The sequence below is a fragment of the Astatotilapia calliptera genome, chromosome 12 (genome assembly GCF_900246225.1).
Source record: "Astatotilapia calliptera chromosome 12, fAstCal1.2, whole genome shotgun sequence".
In the NCBI taxonomy this organism is placed as follows: Eukaryota; Metazoa; Chordata; class Actinopteri; order Cichliformes; family Cichlidae; genus Astatotilapia; species Astatotilapia calliptera.
The window spans coordinates 4,150,699-4,178,412 of record NC_039313.1 but is presented as its reverse complement, the minus strand read 5'-3'; the positions used below and the strand labels follow the sequence as shown (position 1 = coordinate 4,178,412).

General features: G+C 42.2%; 2 protein-coding genes across 2 annotated transcripts; both read left to right on the top strand.

The window, feature by feature from the left end:
• Window positions 1-3,926: 3,926 nt before the first annotated feature.
• On the top strand, window positions 3,927-5,831 carry LOC113033669 (ribosomal biogenesis protein LAS1L-like). The gene has a single exon (XM_026187696.1). The coding sequence runs from the start codon at window positions 4,146-4,148 to the stop codon at window positions 5,757-5,759; it is 1,614 nt and encodes a 537-aa protein (XP_026043481.1). The 5' UTR covers window positions 3,927-4,145; the 3' UTR covers window positions 5,760-5,831.
• A 10,424-nt stretch (window positions 5,832-16,255) lies between these two features.
• On the top strand, window positions 16,256-18,597 carry LOC113034367 (fatty acid synthase-like). The gene is made up of 4 exons (XM_026188854.1): window positions 16,256-16,476; window positions 16,607-16,705; window positions 17,146-17,397; window positions 17,525-18,597. Exons 1-4 carry the CDS (start codon window positions 16,387-16,389, stop codon window positions 17,660-17,662), a joined length of 579 nt encoding a protein of 192 aa, XP_026044639.1. The 5' UTR covers window positions 16,256-16,386; the 3' UTR covers window positions 17,663-18,597.
• The last annotated feature ends 9,117 nt before the right edge of the window (window positions 18,598-27,714 follow it).

Genomic DNA, 27,714 nt, shown 5'->3' with positions numbered 1-27,714 from the left:
TGTCCAGACAGAGGCTGTCCCACTGGATTGTAGAAGCTATCTCGCTGGCATACAGCACCGGAGGTTTTGCGTTGCCCCACGGGGTGGGAGCTCATTCCACCAGGGGGATGGCGACCTCATGGGCTCTTTTTAGAGGGGTGCCTGTGGCTGATATTTGTGCAGCGGCTAATTGGGCGTCGCCGCACACTTTTGTGCGGTTTTATCGGTTGGACGTTACAGCCCCTTCGGTGGCTCATGCTGTCCTTTCTGCTGGGTCTACCACTCACTAAGGATGTGGTGGTCCCGTTCCGGTTCGGTGGCTGCTCTGCGGGGCGTGTATATAGGTCCCATACTTATGTGTTGTACCGAGTGAATCGACTGAAAGGGAACGATTAGTTATGTCTATAACTTCTGTTCCCTGAAGGAGAGGAACGAGGTACAACACAGGGTGGCCCCACTGAGCAGTTGGCTCGGTGAAGAGCGGCTATCGAACTGAGGGATGACGGTGATGGCAGCGGCTATATGTGCGGGCGGGGCCTTGCGCGTGTCATCACACGTCATCTGCCGTAAAGGCGTGAATAAAGGTTTCTTCAGCCAGGACACGCGAGGGCGTGATATCCCATACTTATGTGTTGTACCTCGTTCCTCTCCTTCAGGGAACAGAAGTTATAGACATAACTAATCGTTTTTCTTGAAGGATGCAGACTTCTTCCTGTACCACTGCTTGAAGAAGGTGTCTTCCAGAAACTGGCAGTAGGACTGGGAGGCTCGCGATAAGGAGCCGGCTTGCGTCGTTCACGTCAAAGACCCGGCTCTAAGAGCCATTTCGTTCACAACTGACACATCACTAAGGCACACACAAATTCTTTTTACACATACAAATCCTGATTTACAAGTACAAAATATTTATGACCACAATTTGAGCCCATATGTTCGCAGTTCTTGGAGATTTTTTAGCGTTTGCATTTGGATCAGTGCATAATCGTATGTGTAATGTGAAAAAAAAATGTATCAAAAGTTTCAAATGTTACTCACTTTCCAATCTCCGAACAATTCTCGGAGTCTGCGGCCACTGCAGCTTTTGAGAAACGGCAATTAGGGTCCTCGTCGTCCGACGGGGCAACCTGACCTTTACTTTTACATAACCATACCCCTAACCAAATACCACCAACTATTGCACAACCAAAAAAAACAAAAAAACAAATCCAGAAGATGGCGTGACCGTTTGGGCTGCATATTTTGGGACACCAAGAGAAGCAAGGTAGTGTCACCATAACCCCCTTGGGGCTATTAGGAGTCGTATTTGCCCCCTCAGTGTTCTTGCTGGTGCGGAAAGTACCACGCTCCTCGTCTGACTCAGACATCGCTGTTTTCTTCTCTGCGTAACCGTCAGTAGTTCACTTCCTCTGAAAGTTTACCGCTTGTTGATGATTCCCCAGACAGCACAGCTACGTGTTGCGCACATATTTCCGCTGTGTGGGCACTGATAGGCGCAGTGGCGTGTCTAGAAAATTTTTGTTGGGGGGGCCAGGTAGGGGCACAGATTTGGAGAAGGGTGGCAGATTTAATTGGCAGATAATGTTTTTAAAAAAAAATTCTACCAACCCTTAACCATAATTCAATAATCCTATAAACCTAATAACCAAATGCACTTTTAACTCTTATTAGAATGAGATTTTAACCACTACGGTGCAAAGTTTTTAGATACTGCGTTGATAAAGTACAAGAGATACAATCAGTGCTTTGTCAGTGTTTACTCAGCATTCAAGGACAGCAATATTTGCATAGTATTTTTACTGACATATACTGCACATATGTTTTGGGCAAAAACATTTTTGAATATTAAAATACGAACATTTGTAGCAAACAATTGACAAATTAGCCATTCCAATGCAAAACTTTCTCTGCCTGTTAAAAAAAGAAGATAATCTTCTCACAAACTGGTGTTTGATTTTGAAACAGGAAAAAAGTGGAGAAACAACTGAAAAGACTAATATTTGAATAAAACCTGAAAGCAAGTAAATACTTTCTATGCTGCCTTATGGTAAACTTTGGTAATATTGATAAAGAACAACACTGGCTGATGATGAAATACATTCAGCTGGCATGGTGACACTGCCAGTATAACCTGCAGGGCTGGACTGGGACAGAAAATCGGGCATTTTGACTACAGACCGACCCACCAGGTATTAAAGCCATAAAGCCTTTGAATGAAAACAAACCCTGTTGTGACAGTGATGTACAGTCTTTTTGGTATATGTATGATTTCTATACATTTTACGCCAGATAAAAACTTTGGTTGTAAGATTTAGATAATTATTTAATAAAAGCTAGATATTTTAAATGAGAATAGGAAAGAAAAGTATTTCTTTGTGCCCCCTTTCCCTGTTAATGCCCTACCTGGCCCCCTGGCAAAACTTTGCTAGACCCGCCCCTGCACAGTTACCAGCTGTCAGCTACATAAAAAAGGATCCTGGTGGGTGGTCTTCACGTTTCCCTCTCACCAGATATCCAAACCGACATCATGACCAGCAGCTTTACAGCTGTGGCTCCAGCAAACATCAGCTGATACTAGAAATTAATATTAAATAAATTCTAACAACAGCCGATCAAGCTTAAACGTGCTGCTGTTGTTTAGCGCGACATCTGCTGGTTTCGTCTTTCTGGCGCAAAGTGGGCGATAAACAAACAAGAGAGAAAAGCCGATCAGCTGATCATCGATCAGTTTCATGATTGAAGTAGCAACAGGAGAGGGAGGATGAGAGAAGAGGCAGCTGTGCAGCGTAAAGACAGAATAAATCCAGCTTTGTGTCTTTTTCCATTCTAGCTGAAGTTCGGGACAAACTGCGTCTCTTCTCAGCTCAATACGAAACGTGTAATATTTTCTCTGATTGAGGGACCATTCCATTTTTTTAAGGAGCCGTTGGCAACTCTACTAACTAACCTTATGAATAAAATAAAGTTCACTATCAGTAACATCATAGCAACCGAACAGCTGTATAAAAACTCCAAGCTGGCTAGAACGCAGTATGAGTTATTGCAACTGACAGTAAAAAGTCAGCACAACGAAAATAAACTCCACCTAAACTTAGTTCATATCTGACCCAGATAGACTGCAGGTCATAACTTCTTACCTGAAGTTCAGTTCACCTGACACTCGGACTGGCGGCTGCCTCGGGGCTCTCCTCCTGCCTCCCCTTCCCTCATCCACCTGCTGCCTCTGTGGAAGCCCCGCCATAGCCACCACCAAACAACGGAGTTATTTCTACACATCGACCTGCATCTGGCCAATCCACCACCTCTCATTGTTCATGCCGTTACAAAAAAAATAAAAAATAAGTCAAATAAGCCCGATGGCCAGTCCAGCTATGTTAACCTGCAACCAAATCTGCAGCTCCATACAGCAATGTTACGACTTAGATTACATCTTATAACTCATAACTCTTATGTTAGCTGCCCTCTGTAGCATACTGTCTGAAATATTCCACGGCTGCAATAATTCTTTAAGTGTTATTTTTTCCTTGGTATTCTAATTTCGCCGAAGTTTACTAAACTCAACAAACTTAATATTACTTACCGGGACATTTATTCTGTCCTCATTTTCTTTCACCGAAAAATTGTTTCCTGCAGTGACGTCTTTCGTGCTTGGCTCTCCTACCTTTGCTAACGTGATGCACATAGCGCAGAAGCCGATGCTGCATTCACTTACACTCGGATATCTGAGCGTCACCGTGAAAACATAATCGGACATTTGATATTTGATTGAATTTTATTGTTTTGCCTTTGGGGTGGCACCTGGGGTGGCCAGTCTGGTTGGGGGGGTGGCCTGTGCCCCCCCCCAGGCCACCCCGCTGGACACGCCATTGACCATAGCCAAAGAAAGCTCGTTTATGACCAGCATCATGTAAATAAGCGCTCTGTAGAACCATCGCTCCATCCTCCAATCCAGCAGGTGGCGTCAGCGTGCCCGCAGGGTGAACGTCAGCCACAAACGAAGCCGAAGAAAACGTTAGCGTCATTTCCTGGTTGCTGTGCGACAAGCAACTGTAAAACTCGAAGCTCTGAACGCGGTCCTCTGTCATATAAATCTGCGAGTGGTCTCTGCGTGAGGCGAGCGGCTTTTCCCGGTGAGTGAGAGATTGAGCGTGAGGTCCGGAGCGCGCACAATGAATAAAAAGGGCTCTGAGAAAACACGCCATGTGGTAGCCTGGCTTAACAAAGCGGAGTGGGATCAGGTTCGGGACTACCTTTACTCGATGGACTCCTCTCTGCAGAGGTTTGCGTTAGAGAGGATATCGGCTTGGAGGGCCAGGTGCGCTAATAGTTTTCCCGTGGCCGTGGACTGCACAGCAGACCTCGTGCGCTGCCAGGTGCGGGACCGGTCCGGACAGCTTACCGGAGATGACTTGACCCTGATGTACGGGACGGCCCTGGTAAGATTTGTTAATCTTATCACGGATCGCCAGCAGGGGAGAAAGGCCCGGCCGCTGAGGCAACTGGCTGGAAACTTGAACATCCCCGAGTGGGTGGTGGATCTGAGGCACGAAATCATGCATGGGACTCTTCCTTCTTTGAAATGGTGCCGAAAGGGATGTAAGGTGGCCCTGGAGTGGCTCCAGCAGGAGTTTTGGTCCAGACAGCTGGGAGGAGGCCCCGATGAGCAGCTCGTTGCCAGGCAGAAAGAAGTGGATGCCTGCAGAAACGCTCGGGAGCTGCTGATCTCTTTTCAGAAGGGCCAGTACCAAGCTTTTGATGATGGGTCTCCTGAAGACAAGGGGAAGAGCTTGTGGCAGGCCCCCTTAGCAGACATGAGTTCGTTGCTGGGTGAGATCAAGCAGTTTGCACTGGGGTCCAGGGAGCTGTTGATTGATGTGCTGCTGGAAGACGGTTTTCTTGTTCCTACCATGGAGCAGCTGGAAGCATTAGGCTGTGCAACATCTGACAGTGCCAGTCCCACTGAGCCCAGAGTCCCACAAACCTTCCTGCGCTTTTGGCTGCCCCTGCTAAAGATGCTTAACTCTTCGTCTTTCATTCACCTCTTCCTGGAGAAGCTCTTTGTGGAACTGAAGCTGCTCAGCAAAGAGCCCAACGGTCACAGGTGTTTCTATATTTCTGCATGGATTTCAGAAGTCTTCCTCTGCAACAACAACAAATTTGAATATCATTTTGAGACAAGGTTGCAGAAGAAAGCCAGAATGAAGGACAGGATTTTCATCAACCGCATCAAGCTGAGGTGGCAGCAGCTTCTCTCTGCATGTCTGGATGCCCCCTGCATCAGCACACCTCACCTGATCCAGCTAGTCCTGGATGACATGGAGCATCCCCCCCCTCAGGAAACCAGAGAGAAGCTGTTCCAGCTCTGCTCCATCTACACACAGACAGAGCGCTCAGAGGCCAGCACACCTCTGCAGCAGCAGCAGCAGCCCATATATACTGTGAGTATGCTGCTGGACCAGATGCAACACTCCTCACCGATGGACTCGGAGAGAAGTGAGGAGCGCAAATGGGCAGACGTGCAGGCTGAAAGAGCACTTGCCCTCAGAGGTTCTCCGTGGCAGGTGTGCACTGATAATGTCACATGGAAGAACTATGACCTTGGTAAAGTTCCTGGACAGTCGGACGACCCGTCGTGCCTCATGGTGGACAATTATTCGATAATGACTGTGTTTGACCAGCCAGTGGAGCTGGAGAGCAGCGCGACACGTAGCAGCATCCCCGGGGCCTCGGCTCCAGCCCGGCCAGCTGAGGGCCTCCTCTGGAGCAACAGCGAGCTCAACTAACTGAAATGTGGACTGAAGCTTTTTTAAGTTACTTGTGTTATTTTTGTTACTTGTGTTATTTTTTGTTTTATGTTAAATGGTAAATGTTTTATGTTAAGCACAAGATTGTTGTTGTTGTTGTCATTCCAGCCTCCGCTGACTCTTGTTGTGCTAGAAGCAGTTTTGAAGCAAAAATACAATATTCAGAAGACAAAATGTTGTGGAATTTTAACCATGAGCACAGTGCAGGTTCAGCAGTTGTGATTGTTTCTGTCCAGTCGAGCTCGTTAACTAAACATGTTGGCAGAAGCAGAAATAAAACTTTCAGAAGACAAAATGTTCTGATTTAAAGAAGGACCAAAGGAAGGAAAGCATAGGTTTTGATTAAGTCTGATAAACTAGAATTATAAGGTATTGTTACATTAAAAGGAGCAAAATGAAATAAAAAGGCTATATCAAAAACAGGTTATAACATAGGAAATGTGAGGTTTTAAAATGAAGTTAGTGTCAGCGTTTTAAGAGAGTGGTAAAATGATGAGTAACGTTGAAGAATATATATAAATACAAGTCTATAAGTCAAGAACATAATTAGGATAAGGCTTTTGATTAAAGAGTCCCAACTATGATAAGTTAGGGAGATGCAGGAAAAGGTGTTTTGTTTCCTTTGCAGAAGATCTCGGCGACCACAGGGGGTGAGGATCCTGGAGGCCCGAGGCCGGATGGACCACAAGAGAGGGTCAGAGCGAGGACACAATGTATTGCGACCTCTGGTGTACCAGAGGTCGAGAGAGGGAGTGTGGAGCAGAGAAATTATTTTACTGCTATTGTTAAATAATCGTCATCATCACCATTGCATTAATAATATAATCTGCAGCATTGATATTGCATTCAGAGGTTTAAACAGTGTGTGTCTTTCAGAAAGACTAAGTTGCAGAAAGTTTGCATTAATGAAAGCAGAGTCTAAGTTATTCTGAGGAGCAGGTTAGACGAGGCTATTTGATGAGCCTCTGGTCTGGTGGAAGGTCAGAAGTGCAACGGGTGAGATGAGAGAGCATTTGAGGACGACATATACACACACACACTTAGTTAGAGAGAATCATTTATAGGTGAGAGGTTAGTTATGTTTACTCGCAACTGTGAAAGAGGAACAGTTTCTTGTTGTCTCGGCAAGAAAGAGGAAATACCTGGTGTGAATACGTATGAATGGACGGTGACTGGACGGACGAACTGAACTAAGGTTGGACCAACTGGACACTGAGGTAAAGACTGGACTAAGGCTAAGCACATGACTGATGACTGTTCTGTTTTAAGTTCATTTTCATGACATAGATTGGATCATGAGTGGGGAAAACTGAGCATTTTTAGTTTTGTACATTATTTTGACACATTTCATGTGTCAAAATAAAGGGGGGATTTAAGGTTTAAGTTGAAATGGGTTTAGGATCATTTTAGGACTTTTGGGGTGTTTGATGATTTAGATATGGTAAAACTGAGGCAGACATTGTTATTTTCATGTTTAAGTTGAAGGATTAAAATGAACTGAATCCTGGTTAGAAGATAAACTCTTTACACACATAAAGAGCATTTAGATTAAGTAAAGTTAATATAAAGGATAGAGCCCAGAACATGATATCTTGAACCAACTTTGAATAATTAAGGGAACATTAGATGAACACAGTAGATTAGTGAGGTGTACCAGAGAGAGGCTTTTTGTTTTCTGTCCTTTACAGGAGAACATTCCAGTAACACAGCGACCACAGGGGTGGCAAGAATCTCCAGTTTCGCAAACAGGTCACATCTGGATTACACGCTGTGGACAGGGCGACCCCGGAGGCAAAGGTGGTGTGGCTGAAGGTGCTCAAACGCAAGTGGAAGGAGCCACGCTGGACTGGTCCATACGAGGTCGTTGCCAGGACAGCTACAGCAGTCCAACTGAAAGGGAAGGGCGACACCTGGTATCACTGGTCGCAGTGTGCACCAGCACATGAGAGCTTGGTTGAGGAAGAGGCTTCAACCAACACAGGTGTCAACAAACAGAGGCAGAATAAACCCTCTCACCTGTGCAACAGGCCATTCAGTAGTCCACCTGGAAGGCTGAAGAAAGAAGAGCAGCAGCGGAGAAGGTCGTCACGCCATCAGAAAGGGGCAGTGATAAGTTAAAGGCTCCACAAAGAGGGGAGTTTCAGTCCAGAATCTAAAATCTATATAACAAGTCTAGAATACAAAGTTTATATAACATGATGCAAACAACCGAATCAGAGACACGTAATGGGAAGAAACGTATTAAAATGTTCCTTACAACTACATGTGTATTATATGCGATAATAGTAACCATGGCTCTGTTGTCTTTTGTCTGTATTTTGCAAGGCACTCCGGACCCCTTGTCTGAACACGGAGGCCAGTCCAGCCCAGCAGTTCCTGAGACTGTAGGTCCTAAAACAGGATCGCTAGAAAGACAAAAGCGCGAGGGGTCAGGTAAAGGTGATGAATGTCTCAGCAGAAATAATGGCATAGAGTTGAACTATGTTAAAGGGTCTACCAGCTCATTCATGTTAGATTTGTGTGACGTCATTAAATGTACAGGAGCCAGTAGTAGATGGAAAGTGTCAGACAACAGTGGGACCATTTATGCCAAAACAAGCTAACTATGCATGTTTTAAGTTCTCTACTGATAATGAAAAGTACAAGGTGGGAGAGATCGATCCAACTTGGTGTGCCGTCACACTTCAGGGACGAACCACCAACAATGTAAGCGGCCCTAGCACGGTAATTGGAACCTGGGCAGGAAGTGGGCTCTATTATTATTGTGGGGAAAATACTCTGTTGGTTCATGTTCCTATAGGAAGCGTAGGGACATGTGCGATGGTGCGATTAGGAGCTCCACTCATGCTGATTGGGAATCAGGTAAAGGCTATTCCACAACGCAACACACGTACTCTAGCCGCCAGATGTCTGAGACATGTTTTGGTCAAAAGAGGGACCCAAGGTACACATGCTTATGATCCTCGCCTGAACTCGCCTAGGGGAGTTCCAGACGAATATAAGCTGGTGAATCCGATAGCTGCAGGATTTGAGAGTATATTCCTTTGGGTAACACCTAATAAGAATGTTGACCGCATTAACTATGTTCATTACAATCTGCTGAGACTTTCTAACCTAACCAGGGACGCCATGATGGGGTTCGCAGAACAATTGGGTCCAAGTTCTCTGATGGGAGTTCAAAATAGGATGGCGCTTGACATGTTATTGGCAGAGAGGGGAGGTGTGTGCTCGATGTTTGGAGATATGTGCTGCACGTATATCCCCAATAATACTGCCCCAGGTGGCTCAGTAACCCGAGCTCTGCAGGGCCTGAAAACTTTGTCTAAAACCATGCATGAGCACTCAGGGGCCTGTTCTTCGTACCGCGCTAAGTGAGTTAGCTGGATGAGATTGTTGACGATTTCGCGTGATCCTGGATCGTTCGGTTCCCCGAAGCCCATCCGGGACTTGGTGTCATAGCAACAGAGCCGTAAGCGTAAACCTGCTGGGGAGCAGGTTTACTTTATGTAAACAGGATTAGATCGCGGCCACGCAGGTATGTCCGCGTCATTCATACGAAAGCAACAGCGATATTCCACCACTGTTTCACCATAAATAAATAACATCAATGTAACTAAAGATAATGCAGCACTTGATCCTTTTATTGATTTCACACAGATACATACAGGTCATTCCCTAAAAAAGGGAAATGTACTATTAACATTCTATTACATGTATGTGATTATTACAGATGTAATTCATATTTCAGAGTAGTAATTGTAAATTACTTCGTGTAATCAAGATGAGAGACCACGGCTATAAAAGCTAAGGTGGATTTGGGAAGTCTGTCGCAGTCATATCCTGTCCGTTTACGCGAGCAACCCATTGCGGAAGGTGCAAGATTGATAAGGAGAGTCCTCAGAATTCAGCGTATATTGCGGGACAGACAGGATCCTTTAGCTCAGCGCGACAGTGTGCTCATAGAGAGATATCGATTTTCCCGTGAGGGTATTATTTACTTAACCAACTTGTTGACGAGGGGGTGCAGGACCACCACCTGTCTTTTTTTTTGCTCTGCCCTTTTCTTGGTTGCTGTTATGAACAAACAAACAGAGTATTCCAGGGTCTCTTTCCAAGAGACGACAAGCAATATAAGTGATAAATATTACCATTCTGTAGAATATTCTTATATTTCACTTTTACTTGTTCCCATGTTCTAGTGGGTCCTGTTGTGGCTCTAATGTGAAAGGGGATATAATATAACATATTATAATATAATATAATGTAATATAATATTGGATAATATGGTGTGATATGATAAATCTACCCTACCGCCTACTGGTGTTGGCCAGAGGGGCCGATGGCGCAATATGGCAGCCTGGCTTCTGTCAGTCTGCCCCAGGGCAGCTGTGGCTACAACCGTAGCTGCCTCCACCAGTGTGTGAATGTGAGAGTGAATGAATAGTGGCATTGTAAAGCGCTTTGGGTGCCTTGAAAAGCGCTATATAAATCCACTCCATTATTATTGTTATTATTGAATTACTTACGAGTTTGATTTGTCAGCAACTTTCTGCCAGCCCTCTCTCCTTGCTTTTGCAGCCTTTGCAGTGTTCCCTTGCGTTTTAATTAAACTCTGAAACTCCTGAAATCCCTCACTCAAGAGTTCTTGCTCTGCTGCCGAAAAATACCGAGCGCGCTCCTTCGACATTTTCGCCGACCAATCAAAGGGTTGCCGATCAATGTTTCTACTATCGATGCGTAGCCCCTGTTGGGCCACCCAGTGATCTCACATTACTTCATCCAGCTATACTAATCGTCAACAACAGGTGTGTTCGGGGAACCGGAATAGCGAGCTCAGAGTTAGCGCGATGATTTGGTCTTGGATGTTTCATTTGATCTTGGATGTAGTAAGCGACGTACGAAGCACAGGGCCCAGGTATTGAAAACCCGCTGGCATCCTGGATGACATCTGTGTTTGGACAATGGAAAGGTGTGGCTATATCAGTGATGTGCTCATTGGCTGTATTTTTGGGAATATTGGTCATCGCTGGTTGTTGTATCATTCCTTGTGTCAGAGGATTGTTGGTAAAGATAGTGGCGAGGGTTACGAACCCTGGCTGGGTTGAGGGCATCTACCAGATGAACCTGGAACCCATAGAGTGGGGCAGGGAGTGATACAACATGAAGTATGGTGACATTCCTGTGGGAATGTCAAAAGAGGGAATGTTGGGATTCAGAGATTCTTTTATTACTACCATATAATTTGCCTTATGAAGAATGTATTAATAACATGTTTCACAGTATCACTTATCAGTAATATTTCTTACAGGGTTTATATTGCATTGAATATGTCTGTCATCACATTGACCTTTCTATTTTATACGTTGAGTTCATTTTATACACAATGCATAAATGTGCTTGGTTAAGAGTTGATGTTCCAGTCTAGAAGGTTTTAAGCTTCACTGGTGAGAGTGTCCAGATGATACATGTTGAGGGGAGATGAGAACATAGCAGGTTAATTGCATGCATGCTTACAATACACATAGTCAGGTTTGAGTGAAGGTCTAAGCGTCTTCTACTCCAGTCTGAGACTGGCTGCTAAAGTACTTTACTTAGTGATTAATGACAAGGGTCCAATTATTAGCTCTCAGAAATGCTAAGACCTGAAGTTATTACCTTAAAAGGCAAGTAATGAAGAAAGGAGAAGTTATATGTCAGTTTATAGTTATTAAAAGTATATGTGATGTACCCTTGTTTGCACGAATTGAACTTTTGTCCATCTGTCACCCTGTATTTTTGAACTGTATTGACGTAGGTGTGATATGTTATCCTATAAAACCAGAACCCAGTGTATTTTTGTCAGAGCAACCCATTCTGTATGCTGACGGTTGGTTGTTCTCCTGTGATAATAAAACTCATCGTTTGATTGCACTTTTCCGGAGCCTCCGTTGTTTTTTGTCTGGTCTGAAGTTGATCGATTTCGCAACAGTATGCACAAATATGACCCAAGATGGGACTCGCCAACCTGGATTGACTCAATAGGAGTTCCCAGGGGAGTTCCAGATGAGTATAAGTTAGTTAATCAGATAGCGGCCGGCTTTGAAAGTGTGTTTCTATGGATAACTCCGAATAAAAATGTCGATCGCATTAACTATGTCCATTATAATGTGTTGAGACTCTCTAATCTCACTAGGGACGCGGTAGAAGGCCTTGCGGAACAATTAGGCCCGACGTCGTTAATGGGAATCCAGAATCTAATGGCCCTGGACATGTTGTTGGCTGAGAAAGGTGGTGTCTGTGCCATGTTTGGGGACATGTGTTGCACGTTCATACCCAACAATACTGCACCAGACGGTACGGTTACTAGGGCGCTTGAGAGTCTGAAAATGTTATCTAAAACCATGCATGAGCAATCAGGTGTGAACACTGGACCGGGAGACTGGTTCACGTCTGTCTTTGGGCAATGGAAGAGTGTTGTTATGTCTGCCATGTTTTCTTTTGTTGTTTTTCTTGTCATATTGATGATTGGATGTTGTCTCATCCCTCTGGTCCGGCGGCTTTTAGTAAAGATGCTGGAGAGAGCCCTGAGCTCAGGCTCAGCAGGTTCAGCTGCGCCGGAGTCCATGATGCCTTTGAGGGAGATTGTAGGCTGGACGGAGGAGTGAGACAAATCCTGGTGTAAGTTGGGCTCGCAAGCGAGCCCAAGAGGAGGAGTTGTCAAGAAAAACATGTAATTTCACTGCCATTATTTCATTATTATTTCATTAGTCTGCATCACTTAGTATCAGTTGATCATCACCATTATCATGTATCATTTATCATTTAGTAAATCTGCTTAATCTTGTATTCCAGAGCACGCAGAATAAGACACATTCCTCTGTAATATTCTATTATGCAAAAACCACCAGCATCTCTGTGGCTCCAGGCGGCCCAAAGTAAAGTCAGATGAGGACAGCGACCTTTTGTTGGCCTGGACAGACAATCTCACAAACTGCACACTCGGACACACAATTGTTTAGACCAGATGTTTTCCCTCATCCATATCTGGGAACATAAAGCCTGAGAAAGTGTTAGGTTTCTGAGAAGCTGAGTTCTAGGAAATGTTCTGACGTCATATTAGGCTATAAAGCTTTCTGTAACGAGCAGAGAAGATCGAAGACCGGCTTCCCACACTGTATAACTGTGTGTGTTTAATAAATCACTTTTTTGGACACTTCCGGGGACTCCGTCTGTGCTTATTTTTCCTTCCAAACCAAAAGAACCTTTACAAAAGAACTGTGCATTTCGTGTTGTTAAGACTGTTTCATCTGGGACCATTTTGCAATCTAACGCAAGCTTAATTAAGGATTCTGTTTGTTTTATTCCTTCTAAGCCCAAATGAATTTCTTGTGAATCTGTCTACTGTGAGCCTGGTGATTTTGTTACTGATGCCTGACTGCCAACTGTATAAAACAAAAAACTACACACAATATTCGAAGCACATAGCGCACAGTCGTAAATTCACCCTAATTTTGGTATGATCTGAGCTCAGGCACTGGGTGACTGAGCATAGCACTTACGCATGTGAGCGAGGGGGGAGAAACTGCTGCAGGAGAAGCGTAGACAGGCAGACAGAGGAGAGCTTAAGTTTGACCAGGTACCAAAGCAAATCATTCATACTGTACAAATAATGTAAATATGACGGTGTATCACAAAAGATTGATATCAAACTGATCACTTGACCCATATTACGTTACTTGCTCTTGGAGTGAATCAACAAATGGGGAAATGAAAATCCGAACAACAACAATGATGTTTTTTTAGAGAGTCTTAGCTTACATGTGTGTTTATTTCATATTTTCAGTTGTTTCCCTCCACGGCTAAACAAAGCACTGTAATCGGTTTCAGTTATGTACTGATGAACACAACAATTGACACAAGTGGCTTCTTTCAAAGAAAAAACTCAGGTAGATTTTATTTTATATATTATGCTTTGTATGTTGTTCAGTATATTTCTATGCAAAACAAGAGGAATTTCAATACACAGCAGTATATTCACAGCTGAAACCAGATATTTACATACACTTTAGGGAAAAAACATAAAAACATATTTTTTTTCTGTTAAACATCAATTTAGAGTGAACTTGCAACTAGAAGATCACTGGCTGCTCTCTGCCCAGCATGGAGGTCACTGCAAACTCTCGGTACCTCAGCAGAGCTGGCAATATCATCAAGGACTACTCTCACCCCAGCAACCAACTGTTTGAACTATTACCGTCAGGCCGACGGTACAGGTCACATAAAACCAGGACAAACAGATTCAGGGATAGCTTCTTTCCCAGAGCTATCACCGTAGTAAATAAGAACAAAAACAATTGAACCTATTCCATACCGTCACTGTCATTATATTATGCTGCTATTCATACTGTCATTATATTAATGCTGCTATCCTGTATATATTGTACAAACTATTGTTTGAGTACTTACGATTGTTTTTTTGTACTTTTTATATTTTACATTTATATTTATTATTGAAACTTGCACCAAGGGAGTGGCACTCCAATTTCGTTGTACTCTGTACAATGACAATAAAGGCTATTCTAACTTGTTTTGTTTTAGATAAATAAATATTGAAATATCTTTTGAATTAGTTAAATGTCAGAATATATAGAGAGAGAGAGCTGTCTATTATTTATCACTTTCATCAAATTTAGGAGTACATATACACTAAGTTTATTGTTAATTAAGAAGAAAACTGCAGATGATTGCATTCTGATCTTAAGCAGCCTCTGATAGGTTAGTAGAGTCGGATTTTTTAGTAGAGTCCTCTGTCCTCTGCTGGATGTGTTGGAGAACACTTTCAGCCCTCTGAGGACTGCATACCACTGCCTGAGCCAAGCCAATGTGCCACTAAGCTCCAGCCAGTGTCCACACTGCCAGAGGTCTCCACACATGCTGGTTCGGTGTCTGTCTCCGCTGAAGGGTCAGAGGAACCCGTTTGAGCTGTCTGTCTCGGCTGGAGGGCCCAAGGGGCCCATTCAGCCACCTGTCTATGCTGAAGGGTCAGAGACCTGTTCGGCCTCCTGTCTCCTTTATAGTCGAAAAAGATGTGCTCCTGGTGCACTGGCCATTGCTGCTACTCAAATCAAGCGTGGACCTGGACCTCCAGCAGGCCCCGGGGACCTACGTCACACCTTGCTCTTGTCTCCCTTACAGCTGAAAAAGGTCCATGCTTGTGCCCTGGCCCTTCTGAAATTCCCTCTCCATTTAGCCGAGGCAGTGAGTCGGCCTCCTGTCTCCCTTACGGTCGAAAAAGATGTGCTCCTGGGCGCACTGGCCCTGCTGCTACTCACATCGGGCATGGCCCTTGCCCTCCAGCAGGCCCCGGGGACCCACATCCTCCCCTGCTCTACTCCCCCACTAGCTTCTTCTCCTGCAGTTACCCTCCACCACATATCCAGCACATATCCAGCTAACCCTAACCCACTACAATTCGTCCTGATTGTAGCACAAGTGGAACCAATAAGCAGGATTCATTGGCAAGCAGACAACCAGTTCCAACTACTGGGAAGAACCAGTGCGATGCATTTTGTGGTACGCGTCGTGGTAGCTCCTGCTAGGATTTAGGACAGACCTGAGGCTGATGAGAAGGATCTGGTGTTGCAGGGCCGTCCTGGCTGACACGGCGCTGCGTGAAGCTCTGGGATGCTGCCTCTGGACTGGCACACTGGGGTGGTGGTTCCCCTGTTTAAAGACCTAGACCTGAGCGTGTGCTCCAACTGTCACACTCCTCAGCCTCCTCTATGCCAGGGTGTGTCTGTCAGTCAGGCCTCTGATTCAGGAGGAAGCAGTTTGTGTCCTGGTCATGATCACTGGAGCAGCTTGTTATCCTCTCGACTGCAGGGTCTGTGGGAGTTTGCACAACCAGTCTACATGTGGTTTGTGAGGCTTCTACTTTTGTAGGATCTTCATCTTACAGTACAAAGAGCCTTTGCTGCAGCTGTTGTTGTGTTTTGGCGCCTCATGGATAACTTTTCATGTCATTTGACTTTCAGGCTTGTTGGTGTTGCTGAGCTGTGTGCATCGTCTGCGTGGGTTTGTCAGCATAATGGGGCTCATATTAAAATGACTTTACAGTCACAGAGAAAAACTTTAAAACACAAAATCAACACTTTGAACCATCGTGGAAACTACGTGTCCTTACTTGTCATCAAATGATGAGTGTGCGTCCTCACCAGGTGTCACAATCATGTGTATCAAAACGTGTGTAACTGTTAAACAGCAAAATGTGTTAAAGCTGAAAGTCTGACTGTTCAAAGGTGAAACTACAAACACTTGTACATATACAGCTCCCTCCATAATGGCCTGAGGAAAACCAAAGGCCTGATGTGATTTCATGTTTTCTTTGTTTCACAGTTTAAAAGTTTGTGGTTCTGTTCTCAGACCTTTGTCACTCACATGTTGTGCATCAGCTGTTTATGTCACTGTGCAGCCAAACTAACTCCCCTCATGTGTTTCCTTTGCAGCTGCTCCTCTGGATAGCATTGAGTCCCTGGCTGCCTACTACGTGAGCTGCGTCAGGCAGGTGCAGCCGGACGGCCCGTACAGAGTCGCTGGATATTCTTCTGGTGCCTGTGTAGCATTTGAAATGTGCTCTCAGCTGCAGACCCAGAATCAGCCTGTGGAGTTCCTGTTTCTCTTTGATGGCTCACATTCATATGTGGCAGCGTACACACAGGTCAGAGAAACACTCGCGCATCTTTATTTCATGTATATGCTGTATAGCGTGTGTGATGTTGGTTTTGAAGGATGAGCTCTGGTCACATGATCTGCATGTGAACAGGTTTAACTGTGTTTTTGATTTGCAGAGCTACAGAGCCAAGCTAACACCCGGCAACGAGTCTGAGGCTGAGACTGAAGCCTTGTGTGCCTTCATCCAGCAGTTCACTGGCATTGAATACAACAAGGTATACTGTCTCTGACCCACAGGTTCACACACAAGTATTCCTTTATGTGGCATCAGCGTTAAAGGCCACACAACCTGAGCTTTTGCCTCACGGCGCCTGTAAGGTAAAGATGGTGACTGTAACACAGTCTGGAGCTGCTGTTCCAGCACAGTCTGTGTGTGGTGCAGGTTTGACTCAACAATGATGTGATGTTTGGAGCTGTTATGGAGACTAAAGTAAAACATGCGGTTAAATCAAACCTTCGTACAGTTTCTCACTGAAAGCTGACATTTGTAACTCCTGAATATCAAAACATCTTCATTTTGCATTTTCATATACATAAGATCTGTGATGTTCATTAATTATGTGTCACTTACTTTTCTGAAAACAACAATATCTCCGCGAGCACGCGGTAACGTTTGCTATGAACTTACAGTCGTCTCCATGGTTACATCCTACAGCTTTTGGAGACTCTGCTCCCGCTGTCAGACCTGAATGCACGCGTCAGTGTGGCCGTGGACCTAATCACCTCCGCTCACAAGGACATCGACCGAGACTCACTGCACTTTGCAGCCTCCGCCTTCTACTACAAGCTAAAGGCTGCTGATGCATATGTACCTACTGCAAAATACCACGGCAGCGTGAAGCTGCTGCGCGCCGAAACCAGCAGCGAATATGAGCAAAACCTGGGAGCTGACTATAAGCTCAGCGAGGTACCGATGCACATTTACATCAGTCTGTAGTACTTATCTTCACTGTGCGTGTGTGCGCTTGTGTGTGTTTCTATAAACTCTGTCTGAGCCTTCCAATGTCCAAACTGTGTACTGCGTCTTTCTTCAGGTCTGTGATGGCGAGGTGTCGGTCCACGTCATCAAGGGAGATCACCACACTTTCCTAGAAGGCGCGGGGGCGGAGTCTATCAAGAACATCATTCATAACTCGCTGGCTGAGCGAGCTGTCAAACCAAGGGAGGGTTAAACATCCACCGTCTCTTCACCCTAATTCCTCAGCTTTCCCCAAACTAGACTGTAAATGTGTCGTTATAGGAAGTGTTTGCACTGCTTATGTTTACACGCTACTGTTATCCTAATATCCCAAATGTTAATGGTTAGTGAACCAGTCGACATCCCATCATCTCACAGCTCCATCGATTCCAACTGCAAGTTTTGTTTTTTGTTGCCATATGTTGTTGTTTGCAGAAGTTCATCCCACAACAAAATAGCGTGGTTAAAAAATTAATGTAACAAAGTAACAAACACTGACACATTGATTGAATCCTGAATTACATAACATCACTCAAATTGGTGTTTCTGCTCATGCAGACATCAGTAGACAGGCAAACGCGCTGCGACCAGCCTGATGAGCGACTGTGGAGGGAGGGCTGACCCTGCAGCCGTGTTTCTGCACACTAACTACTCGTAACACAAGTTGGAGGCATTTCTTTATTTTGTGATATTTGTTTACTTTTCAGTCATGTGACCACACAGTCATCAGTTACAGTGGCAACCAGCAAATGTTTACGTTGTCAATAAGTTAACAACAAATTAAGTGTTTCATAAACTGTGTTTTAACAATGACACTCGTGTTACTGTAATTTACAGACCAGTTATTTCACTAATTCAGAAGAAAAACTGCTTCTCTTCATGATGGACTGTGTCAAACACACGCTGTTGTTCTGACAGACGCCTGTGACAGAGGCGTCGCTAAGGACCAAATGTGTCTCTTCAGAGGTTAATCAGAGATGTGAATGATCACTGTAACAGTGAGATCATATTTACTGATGTAACCTCTGAGAAACTGTTTCCTTTTAAAGGCTTTGGTCCAGAGATCTAAAACCTCAGCAAATAATCCAAACCTGAGTACAACAGCTGGCCTGAGACCTGTGATTGGGTCAGTGAAGGAAGCTGCTGATTGGAGATGAATGTGCTGAGGAGTCACAGTACGATGGACGTGACAATAAAGGCCTCTGTGTTTTATTGTAACATTTCTGTTATGTTTTGTAGGACTAATAAGGGCCTCAACAGTCGCTCAGTGTTTTCCTTCATTGTAACGAGCCTGTCCCGTTGGATCTATGATTCCTGTGCTTTTGTTGTCGTTACTATTTCTGATCATTTATCTTGTAAATATAGTTTTTGGGTTTTGTTTTTTAGAGGATGGGTCAGTTTATCAGGGACTGAAACACAAATCCTGTTGGCCCAGAAAATTCTTAGTCGCTGTTGGCGCCACCCGACCGTTTAGTTCAGACCATTAAAGTAACGACTGGTTCTATATGACACTTTTCTACATGCAACAAAGGTGGTGATGGAAGGAGGAGAACAAACTTTTTTGTCTGTATTTAATAGCACAATAAAGACCAGACAGCAAAGCAGGGAGGGAGAAATAAAGGGCCTCAGGTCAGAGTTGAACCCGGCCGCAGCATTTACCCCATGACCAGGTGACGTGGTCACCCGCCCGACCCTTACGCACAGCAGTATTTCACTTCAGCTACCAGGAGTATGTGGGTCGAGCATGCAGACTGAACTTTAGCTGCATGTTAGAAAGCCGAGTTTATGAATGAAGGCTAGAACAAATGTCCCGGCTGAAGGAGGAGGGGCTGCAGAGGTGTATAAACACAGGTGGGCGGGGCAGGGCTAGTGTGCAGGATGACTCAGTGACCTACACTGACCCGTGTTGGTGAACATTTTGTTAAAGTTAAATGTTTTCAAGCTGACAAGTAAATTATCCAGCGAGCTAAGTTGAGCTGACCGACGTGCAGTAAGGTTTTCATGCTCTTCACTAACAGCTGATCGCTGAGAATATATCAACAGTAATAATGTCCTGTAATTCCCACGGCTCTGTATGTCACACCTGCGTATGCTTCCCCATCACATTCATCACTTGTTCCTCTGGTGTCTCTGATTGGAGCACGCAGGTGTGTGGAGCAGAGTGAAATCACACACCTAATGCTGTTTTATTCAACCTGGATCTTGGAAGTTTTGATTAACATCAGTGTCAAACATGAACTAACTCTTTGTCCCCTTCAACATTACATGTTGTTTTTTGAAGTAACAGGTTCAGTGATCTTAAAAGGCTGCGGTAACGTGTCGCTGATAAAACACTGAGTCATTTTCAAATTATTCACTTTAGTTCAATTCAGCTTTATTGTTTTATGTGAAAGTCTCCATCCTGTGTCCTTCACTTATCTTTATCCCAGGTGTGAATTGTTCACAGGACTTAAAAGAAGGACGTGTCTGTAGAAAAGGCTCCGGCCAACCTAAACTCCTCCCTCATCAGGACACAGAAGAGCCGCTGAGGCAGCGCCTTGGAGTACGCTGCTGGTCGCGGCACACAGGTGCGCAACAAGATCTCCCGGCCTGCTGGAGGAGGGAAGTCTGGTACTCTGCTGCTTCCCCCAGTTTGCTTCTTGTCAGATCCCAAGTCCTCATCGACGGGCGCCAGAAGGGCAGCCTAAAAGGGCAAAGGTCAAATGTTAGCAAACAGCAACCGATTCTGAAGAAATGTGCTGTGTGATATTCAGAAGTACTGTAACCCGAGTCTCCCACAGAGACCTGATCCAGACTACAGCTCACAAACACAGCTCCTCTACTAACACCTCACTGCAGCTGCACGCTGCTGATCCTGTCTGTGATTAGAAATGATTTCAATAAAGTAAAACAGAGGCTCGTTTTCTATGAGCGTAAACAGGGATCTCTTTTTCAGTCTCAGTGTAACAAACGTGTTTACTGAATAAGTCTTTCAGTAAAAATGTTTTTGTTAATTCAGTAAAATCTGCAAAGATGACTTGTACTGTTGGCAGCAACAAACAGAGACAACAGAGTGTGGGACAGACAGGAAGTCAGGACACGTCTATGTGCTTCACAGTGGGACTAGAACATGAACATTTCTACACACACCACAGGCAGCAACTGTGCAAACCTCCACGTCACCAAAAACACCCTGCAGGTCCCATCAGAGCAACGGCAGAGAAAACAGATGAAAGGTCTGTTAGAGAGAAAAACGCTTCGCTGCTTTCTTACCCGTATGACACAAAAGGGTTTTGTTTTTTTAATAATGAGCTGCTGAATTTGAATCCACCAATCAGAGAGCCTGTGTACTTTTTCCCGCCAAAACATGTGCCTCTTTTTACACACGCAGCACAGAGAGGCACAGGATTATTGCAGCCTATTTCTCATAGTGAGGACTCCCCTCAAACAAATGAAAATAATTTCCTAACCGTAGGGGCTAGAGCGGTCATTCTTACAACCGTTTTGTTCAGAAGAGATGGGGGAATCTTCCAGTGTTTACAATTTATCATTAAAATATGAATTATTAAAGATATTTGACTTCTAATGCACCATAACTGAGTAGAGCGAAGCAAAAACTGCCTTGACTTGCCCTCAAACAACGCTTTCTAACTCTAAATCTATTTGGAGTATCGATATCATTCTTTCACCGTAAGAGACAGCAGGGTTTGGTGAACAATCATGGAAATTTTCAGGTCTCTGTGGAAATCCAACAAAAAGTTATGACGAGAGAAAAAAAGTGGTTCATTTCCACAGTTTGAAATCTGAAGAAATCTGAGCGAAGGACAAATTTCCTACCCTCAAACAAGTCCAACTCATTTCAGAACGGTAATAGGTGAGAAAATAATTCTTGAATTGTGAGCGTCACGAGTGTCTGAAGATATACCGGGACAAGCCTCATGTCTTAACTTTGCTTCGTTAAGGAGATATGACGATTCGAATATGCCTCTCATTACAGAAATGCAGCGGTGATTTTGAACAAACTCTCCATTGACTTTATATGGAGAGTTTTCTGACCTTGTGTTAGTCTGAGGAGATTTGCCAAAATTATATAAATCCCACAACAATGATGGTGACATTTTCTGAAAGCCAGCAAAAATACCTACGTTTTGATGTATAATTTGTGGAAGTTGAGTGAAAATTGAGCAAGTAGCAGGAAGTTGTTCGGACATGAAGTGAAAATTGCAAAACCTTCAGTGGCACACTGGAAGCCAAGAGCATAGCAACCATAACAACACATGTATTTTGTGAAAAATCACAATTTTGCAACTCAAAACTTTAAGAGGCATAAAAGTAAAACAGTAAAAGATTTGAAAAAGCTGAATCATACCTGAATAGCCCAATAATTTGTGAACATTTTAAAATTTGAATGGTTGTTCTAGGTGAAAGTATGAGGAAGTAGTTAAGTTTCAAAAACAAGCAAATTTTAGCAGAATTGCTGAAGTTTCCCATTCATTTCAATGGGACAAATTAAAGGAAAAAAGCTTAATATTTTAAAAAGTATAATAGCAAAAAATAGCAAAAGTCATAGCCGGAAAGAGCAAAAATAGCAGAATAGTTTAAAATTTGAACGGTGAAAATCGGCTGAAAATTGTGGAAGTAGTTCTACGGCGAAAAGTGTACGGAAGCAACTTGAAGAATAATAATAATAAAGATAATAAAGAATAAAGAGAAACAGGAACTCAATAGTGTGGATGCTTAAAGCATCCACACAATAAAGAGAAACAGGAACTCAATAGTGTGGATGCTTAAAGCATCCACACAATAAAGAATAAAGAGAAACAGGAACTCAATAGTGTGGATGCTTAAAGCATCCACACAACTAGAAAAAAATGTGCATTTCCTGCGAAAATGCAGTGTGGATGCCTTAACGCTGAAGATGTCTGCTGAAAAAAGCTGAAAAAGTTGAAAAAAAAAAAAAAAAAAAGCTGCCCTGAGCAGGATTCGAACCTGGCCCTCCTGGTCAAAGGGCAGCTATTTAGCTCACTGAGCCAAACACTTTCTCACAAAGAAAAGGTGGAGAGATTGACAATTGTGCTGAAATGAGCAGAAGCTGCTGAGAATTGTGCTGATAAGAGGTGGAAAGGCTGAAAATGTTTCAGAAGAGGTGAATAAGCAGAATTTGGGCAATAAAAGAGGTGAAAATTCTGCTGAAAAGAGTTCAATCAGCAGAATTTCTGCTGAAAAGAGGTGAATGAGCAGAATTCTGCTGAAAAGAGGTTTTTGCTGAAAAAGAGCTGAAAAGGTTTGGATTTGTGCTGAAAAGGGGTTAAAAAAACTAAAAATTTTGCTGAAAAGGGGTGAAAAAGATGAAATTTGTGTTGAAAAGAGTTAAAAAAAAGTTTAACTGTTAAGTGAAAGAAATGTTGCCATAAGCTGGATTTGAACCCAGGCCTCCCAGTCTGAGAACGGATGCTTATCTCACTGAGCTAAAACACAGCTCAGCCCATCATGCAAAATCAGTGACCACATTGATAATGTGTTCCATTCATTTCAATGGTCAAAAGTCATAACACACATCAGCAGAAATAGCAGAACTTTTTAAAGTTTAAACATAGTATTTCTGCTAAAACTTAGTATTTATACTAAATGATATTTTTTTCCTGCCAAATCATAGCATTTGTGCTGGAACACAGGAAGTTCTGCCAAATCATACAATTTGTACTAAAACCTTATTTATGATTTAGCAGAAACACTGGGACTTGGTAGAAATACTATGATTTACATGAAATACTTTGACTTAGCAGAAGTACTACAATCTAGGAAAAAAGTACTACAGCATAGCAGAAATTCTATCATTGAGCAGAATTACTAGGATTTAGAAGAAATACTAAGATTTGGCACAAACACAGATGTGGCTCAAGAACCTTTATTGTGCATTTATACTATGATTTGGAAGAAATACTATACTTTGGCACAAATACTATGATTTGGAAGAAATACTATGTTTTAGCACAAATACTATGATTTGGCTCAAATACTATAACTATCCTCGGTCAGAAGGAGAGGCTGACATCCAGGGATTAGATTACCACAGGTGGAGTTTATTGCAGTCAGATGGATGGTACAGGGAGGTATGGCATACAGTAGGAGGATGTGGAGAGGTGATATGGTGTGGTTTCTATGATTAAGAACAGGGTATGCATTACAACATGCATACAGATTAAAGATTAAGAAAACTGGCAACAAATTCCTCCACTACAAATCAGTCTGATGCCACTTTTTACAGGGTTCCCGTTTACTAAGGCACTACCCAAAAGGCGCCACAAGAGGGCACTCCAACACAAGAGATGACCTATTTACACTGATGCACTTAGTAAACAGCCCCTACTTAGCCACTACATAATACAGTGATAATACAGTATACAAATTCACACAAATACTATGATTTGGCAGAAATACTATGACTGAGTAGTAATACTATAACATAACAGATTTCCTAAAAAAAACTATTAAATTGCAGTAATTCTATGACTTGGCAGAGATACTACGTTTTAGCACAAATACTATAACAACGCAGAAATACTATGACTTAGTAGTAATACTATAACATAACAGTTCAATGTTCTTGCACAAATACCACAATATGGCAGAAATACTATGTTTTAGCACAAATACTGTGATGTGGTATAAATACTACGATTTGGCACACATACTATATTCCGCAGATACACTATAACATAACAGATATTCTACGACTTAGTAGTAATACTATAACATAACAGAATTATTAATTGGACACAAATACAATGACATGGCAAAAATACTGCATTTTAACACAACTACTGAGATTTGATTGAAATACTATGATTTAGAAGAAATACTATTACTCCATACAAATACGATGCTTTGAGACAAATACTATGTTTTGGTTCCAATACTATGATGTGCAATAAATACTATGATTTGGCACAAGTACTATGATTTAGTACAAATACTATGATTTGGCAGAAATACTATGCCTTAGTAGTAATACTATAACATAAGAGATATACTATGGTTTTGCAGACATACTATGTTTTTGCACAAATACCATGATTTGGAACAAATGCTATGATTTAGCAGAAATACTAAGATTGGGTACAAATACTATGATTTGGCAATAATACTGCGTTTTAACAACAACTACTGAGATTTTATTGAAATACTATGACTCCATACAAATACGATGCTTTGGCACAAATACTATGATTTGGCAGAAATACTATGACTTAGTAGTAATACTATAACATAACAGATTTCCTAAAAAAACTATGAAATTGCAGTAATTCTATGACTTGGCAGAGATACTACGTTTTAGCACAAATACTATAACAACGCAGAAATACTATGACTTAGTAGTAATACTATAACATAACAGTTCAATGTTCTTGCACAAATACCACAATATGGCAGAAATACTATGTTTTAGCACAGATACTGTGGTTTGGTATAAATACTATGATTTGGCACACATACTATATTCCACAGATACACTATAACATAACAGATATTCTACGACTTAGTAGTAATACTATAACATAACAGAATTATTAATTGGGCACAAATACCACGATTTGGCAAAAATACCATGATTCAGCACAAATACGATGACATGGCAAAAATACTATGATTGGGTACAAATACTATGATTTGGCAATAAAACTGCATTTTAACACAACTACTGAGATTTGATTGAAATACTATGATTTAGAAGAAATACTATTACTCCATACAAATACGATGCTTTGGGACAAATACTATGTTTTGGTTCCAATACTATGATGTGCAACAAATACTATGATTTGGCACAAGTACTATGATTTAGTACAAATACTATGATTTGGCAGCAATACTATGCCTTAGTAGTAATACTATAAAATAACAGATATACTGTGATTTTGCAGAAATGCAATGTTTTTGCACATATACTATGATTTTGCTCAAATACTATGAAATTGCAGTAGTACTATGATTTTGAAGGCATACTATGATTTGGCAGAAATACTGTGATTTGGCAATAATACTGTGTTTTAACACAACTACTGAGATTTGATTGAAATACTATGATTTAGAAGAAATACTATTACTCCATACAAATACGATGCTTTGGCACAAATACTATGTTTTGGTTCAAATACTATGATGTGCAACAAATACTATGATTTGGCACAAGTACTATGATTTAGTACAAATACTATGATTTGGCAGAAATACTATGACTTAGTAGTAATACTATAACATAACAGATTTCCTAAAAAAAAAACTATGAAATTGCAGTAATTCTATGACTTGGCAGAGATACTACGTTTTAGCACAAATACTATAACAACGCAGAAATACTATGACTTAGTAGTAATACTATAACATAACAGTTCAATGTTCTTGCACAAATACCACAATATGGCAGAAATACTATGTTTTAGCAAAAATACTGTGATTTGGTGTAAATACTACGATTTGGCACACATACTATATTCCGCAGATACACTATAACATAACAGATATTCTACGACTTAGTAGTAATACTATAACATAACAGAATTATTAATTGGGCACAAATACCACGATTTGGCAAAAGGTCTGTGGGCTGGGGACACTGGTGCCACCAGTACAGCGCGCACTTTTCACAGCGCCACCATGTGGACCAAACTGTATTCTGGGTCAAACCTGATGTTTTATCATTTACACTGAACAAAAATATAAACGCAACACTTTTGCTTTTGCTCCTGTTTTCCATGAGCTGAACTCAGAGATATGAAACATTTTCTACAAACACAAAAGACCCGACACTCGCAAGCAATGTTCCCTCTAAGCTGCGCGCGTACACAATTGCGCACTGCTGGCACGGTCTCTGCACAGAAAATCTGCGTTGCGCGCACAAAAAAAAAAAAAAAAAAAATTCACCTGAATTGAAATTAAAATGAAAACTTTAACAATCCTGTTTTGCAGTGTTAGTCAGTGACTGGCTGCTCCCGTATAGGATTAGAACGAGGCCACCTTATCCCGTAGTCCAGCCAATCACGCGATTCACATTCGTATATACGCAGCTAATCAACGTCGCTGTCAGGCTCTGACGCGTCCTTATGCGCCGACACCGGTGTTTTAGCAAAGCGGCTGATGTGGAGTGAAGCCACGTTAATGACAACGTGTACAACCATTGGAGATGTGAGCAGGACCGACGGAACAACTGACGGGAAAAGTGTGGACTTTATACCAGTTTTTAAATTGTGTTGATCGGCCGCGTACAACCAGAGTTATGATAAAAATATCTGCAATGTTTGGTTTTCTTCCTGAATACTGTCGTTGTTTATATTTACTGCGGGAAGAAACGGTGAAAACGCCGTTTTATAAGGAAAACGCTCGAAAGCCTGTGAGCAAAAACAACACCCCACCACCCTTTCCTATTGGTGGAAAAATGTACCATGTGGACCAATCAAAAATTATATGGCAAGGGTTAGAAACGGAGGAAGTTTTAGGAGTGACGGCGGTGCTTGGAGATGTGAGAGATTTGCGACGTTTAGCGCAAATCTTATGTAGTGAGTGTGTAGTGTAGTCAGCAGTTTGTTGTGTGTGTCAGAATGATTGGGTACAAATACTATGATTTGGCAATAATACTGCATTTTAACACAACTACTGAGATTTGATTGAAATACTATGATTTAGAAGAAATACTATTACTCCATACAAATACGATGCTTTGGGACAAATACTATGTTTTGGTTCCAATACTATGATGTTCAACAAATACTATGATTTGGCACAAGTACTATGATTTAGTACAAATACTATGATTTGGCAGAAATACTATGCCTTAGTAGTAATACTATGACATAAAAGATATACTATGGTTTTGCAGACATACTATGATTTTGCACAAATACCATGATTTGGCACAAATGCTATGATTTAGCAGAAATACTATGATTGGGTACAAATACTATGATTTGGCAATAATACTGCGTTTTAACAACAACTACTGAGATTTGATTGAAATACTATGATTTAGAAGAAATACTATGACTCCATACAAATACGATGCTTTGGCACAAATACTGTGATTTGGCAGAAATACTATGACTTAGTAGTAATACTATAACATAACAGATTTCCTAAAAAAAACTATGAAATTGCAGTAATTCTATGACTTGGCAGAGATACTACGTTTTAGTACAAATACTATAACAATGCAGAAATACTATGACTTAGTAGTAATACTATAACATAACAGTTCAATGTTCTTGCACAAATACCACAATATGGCAGAAA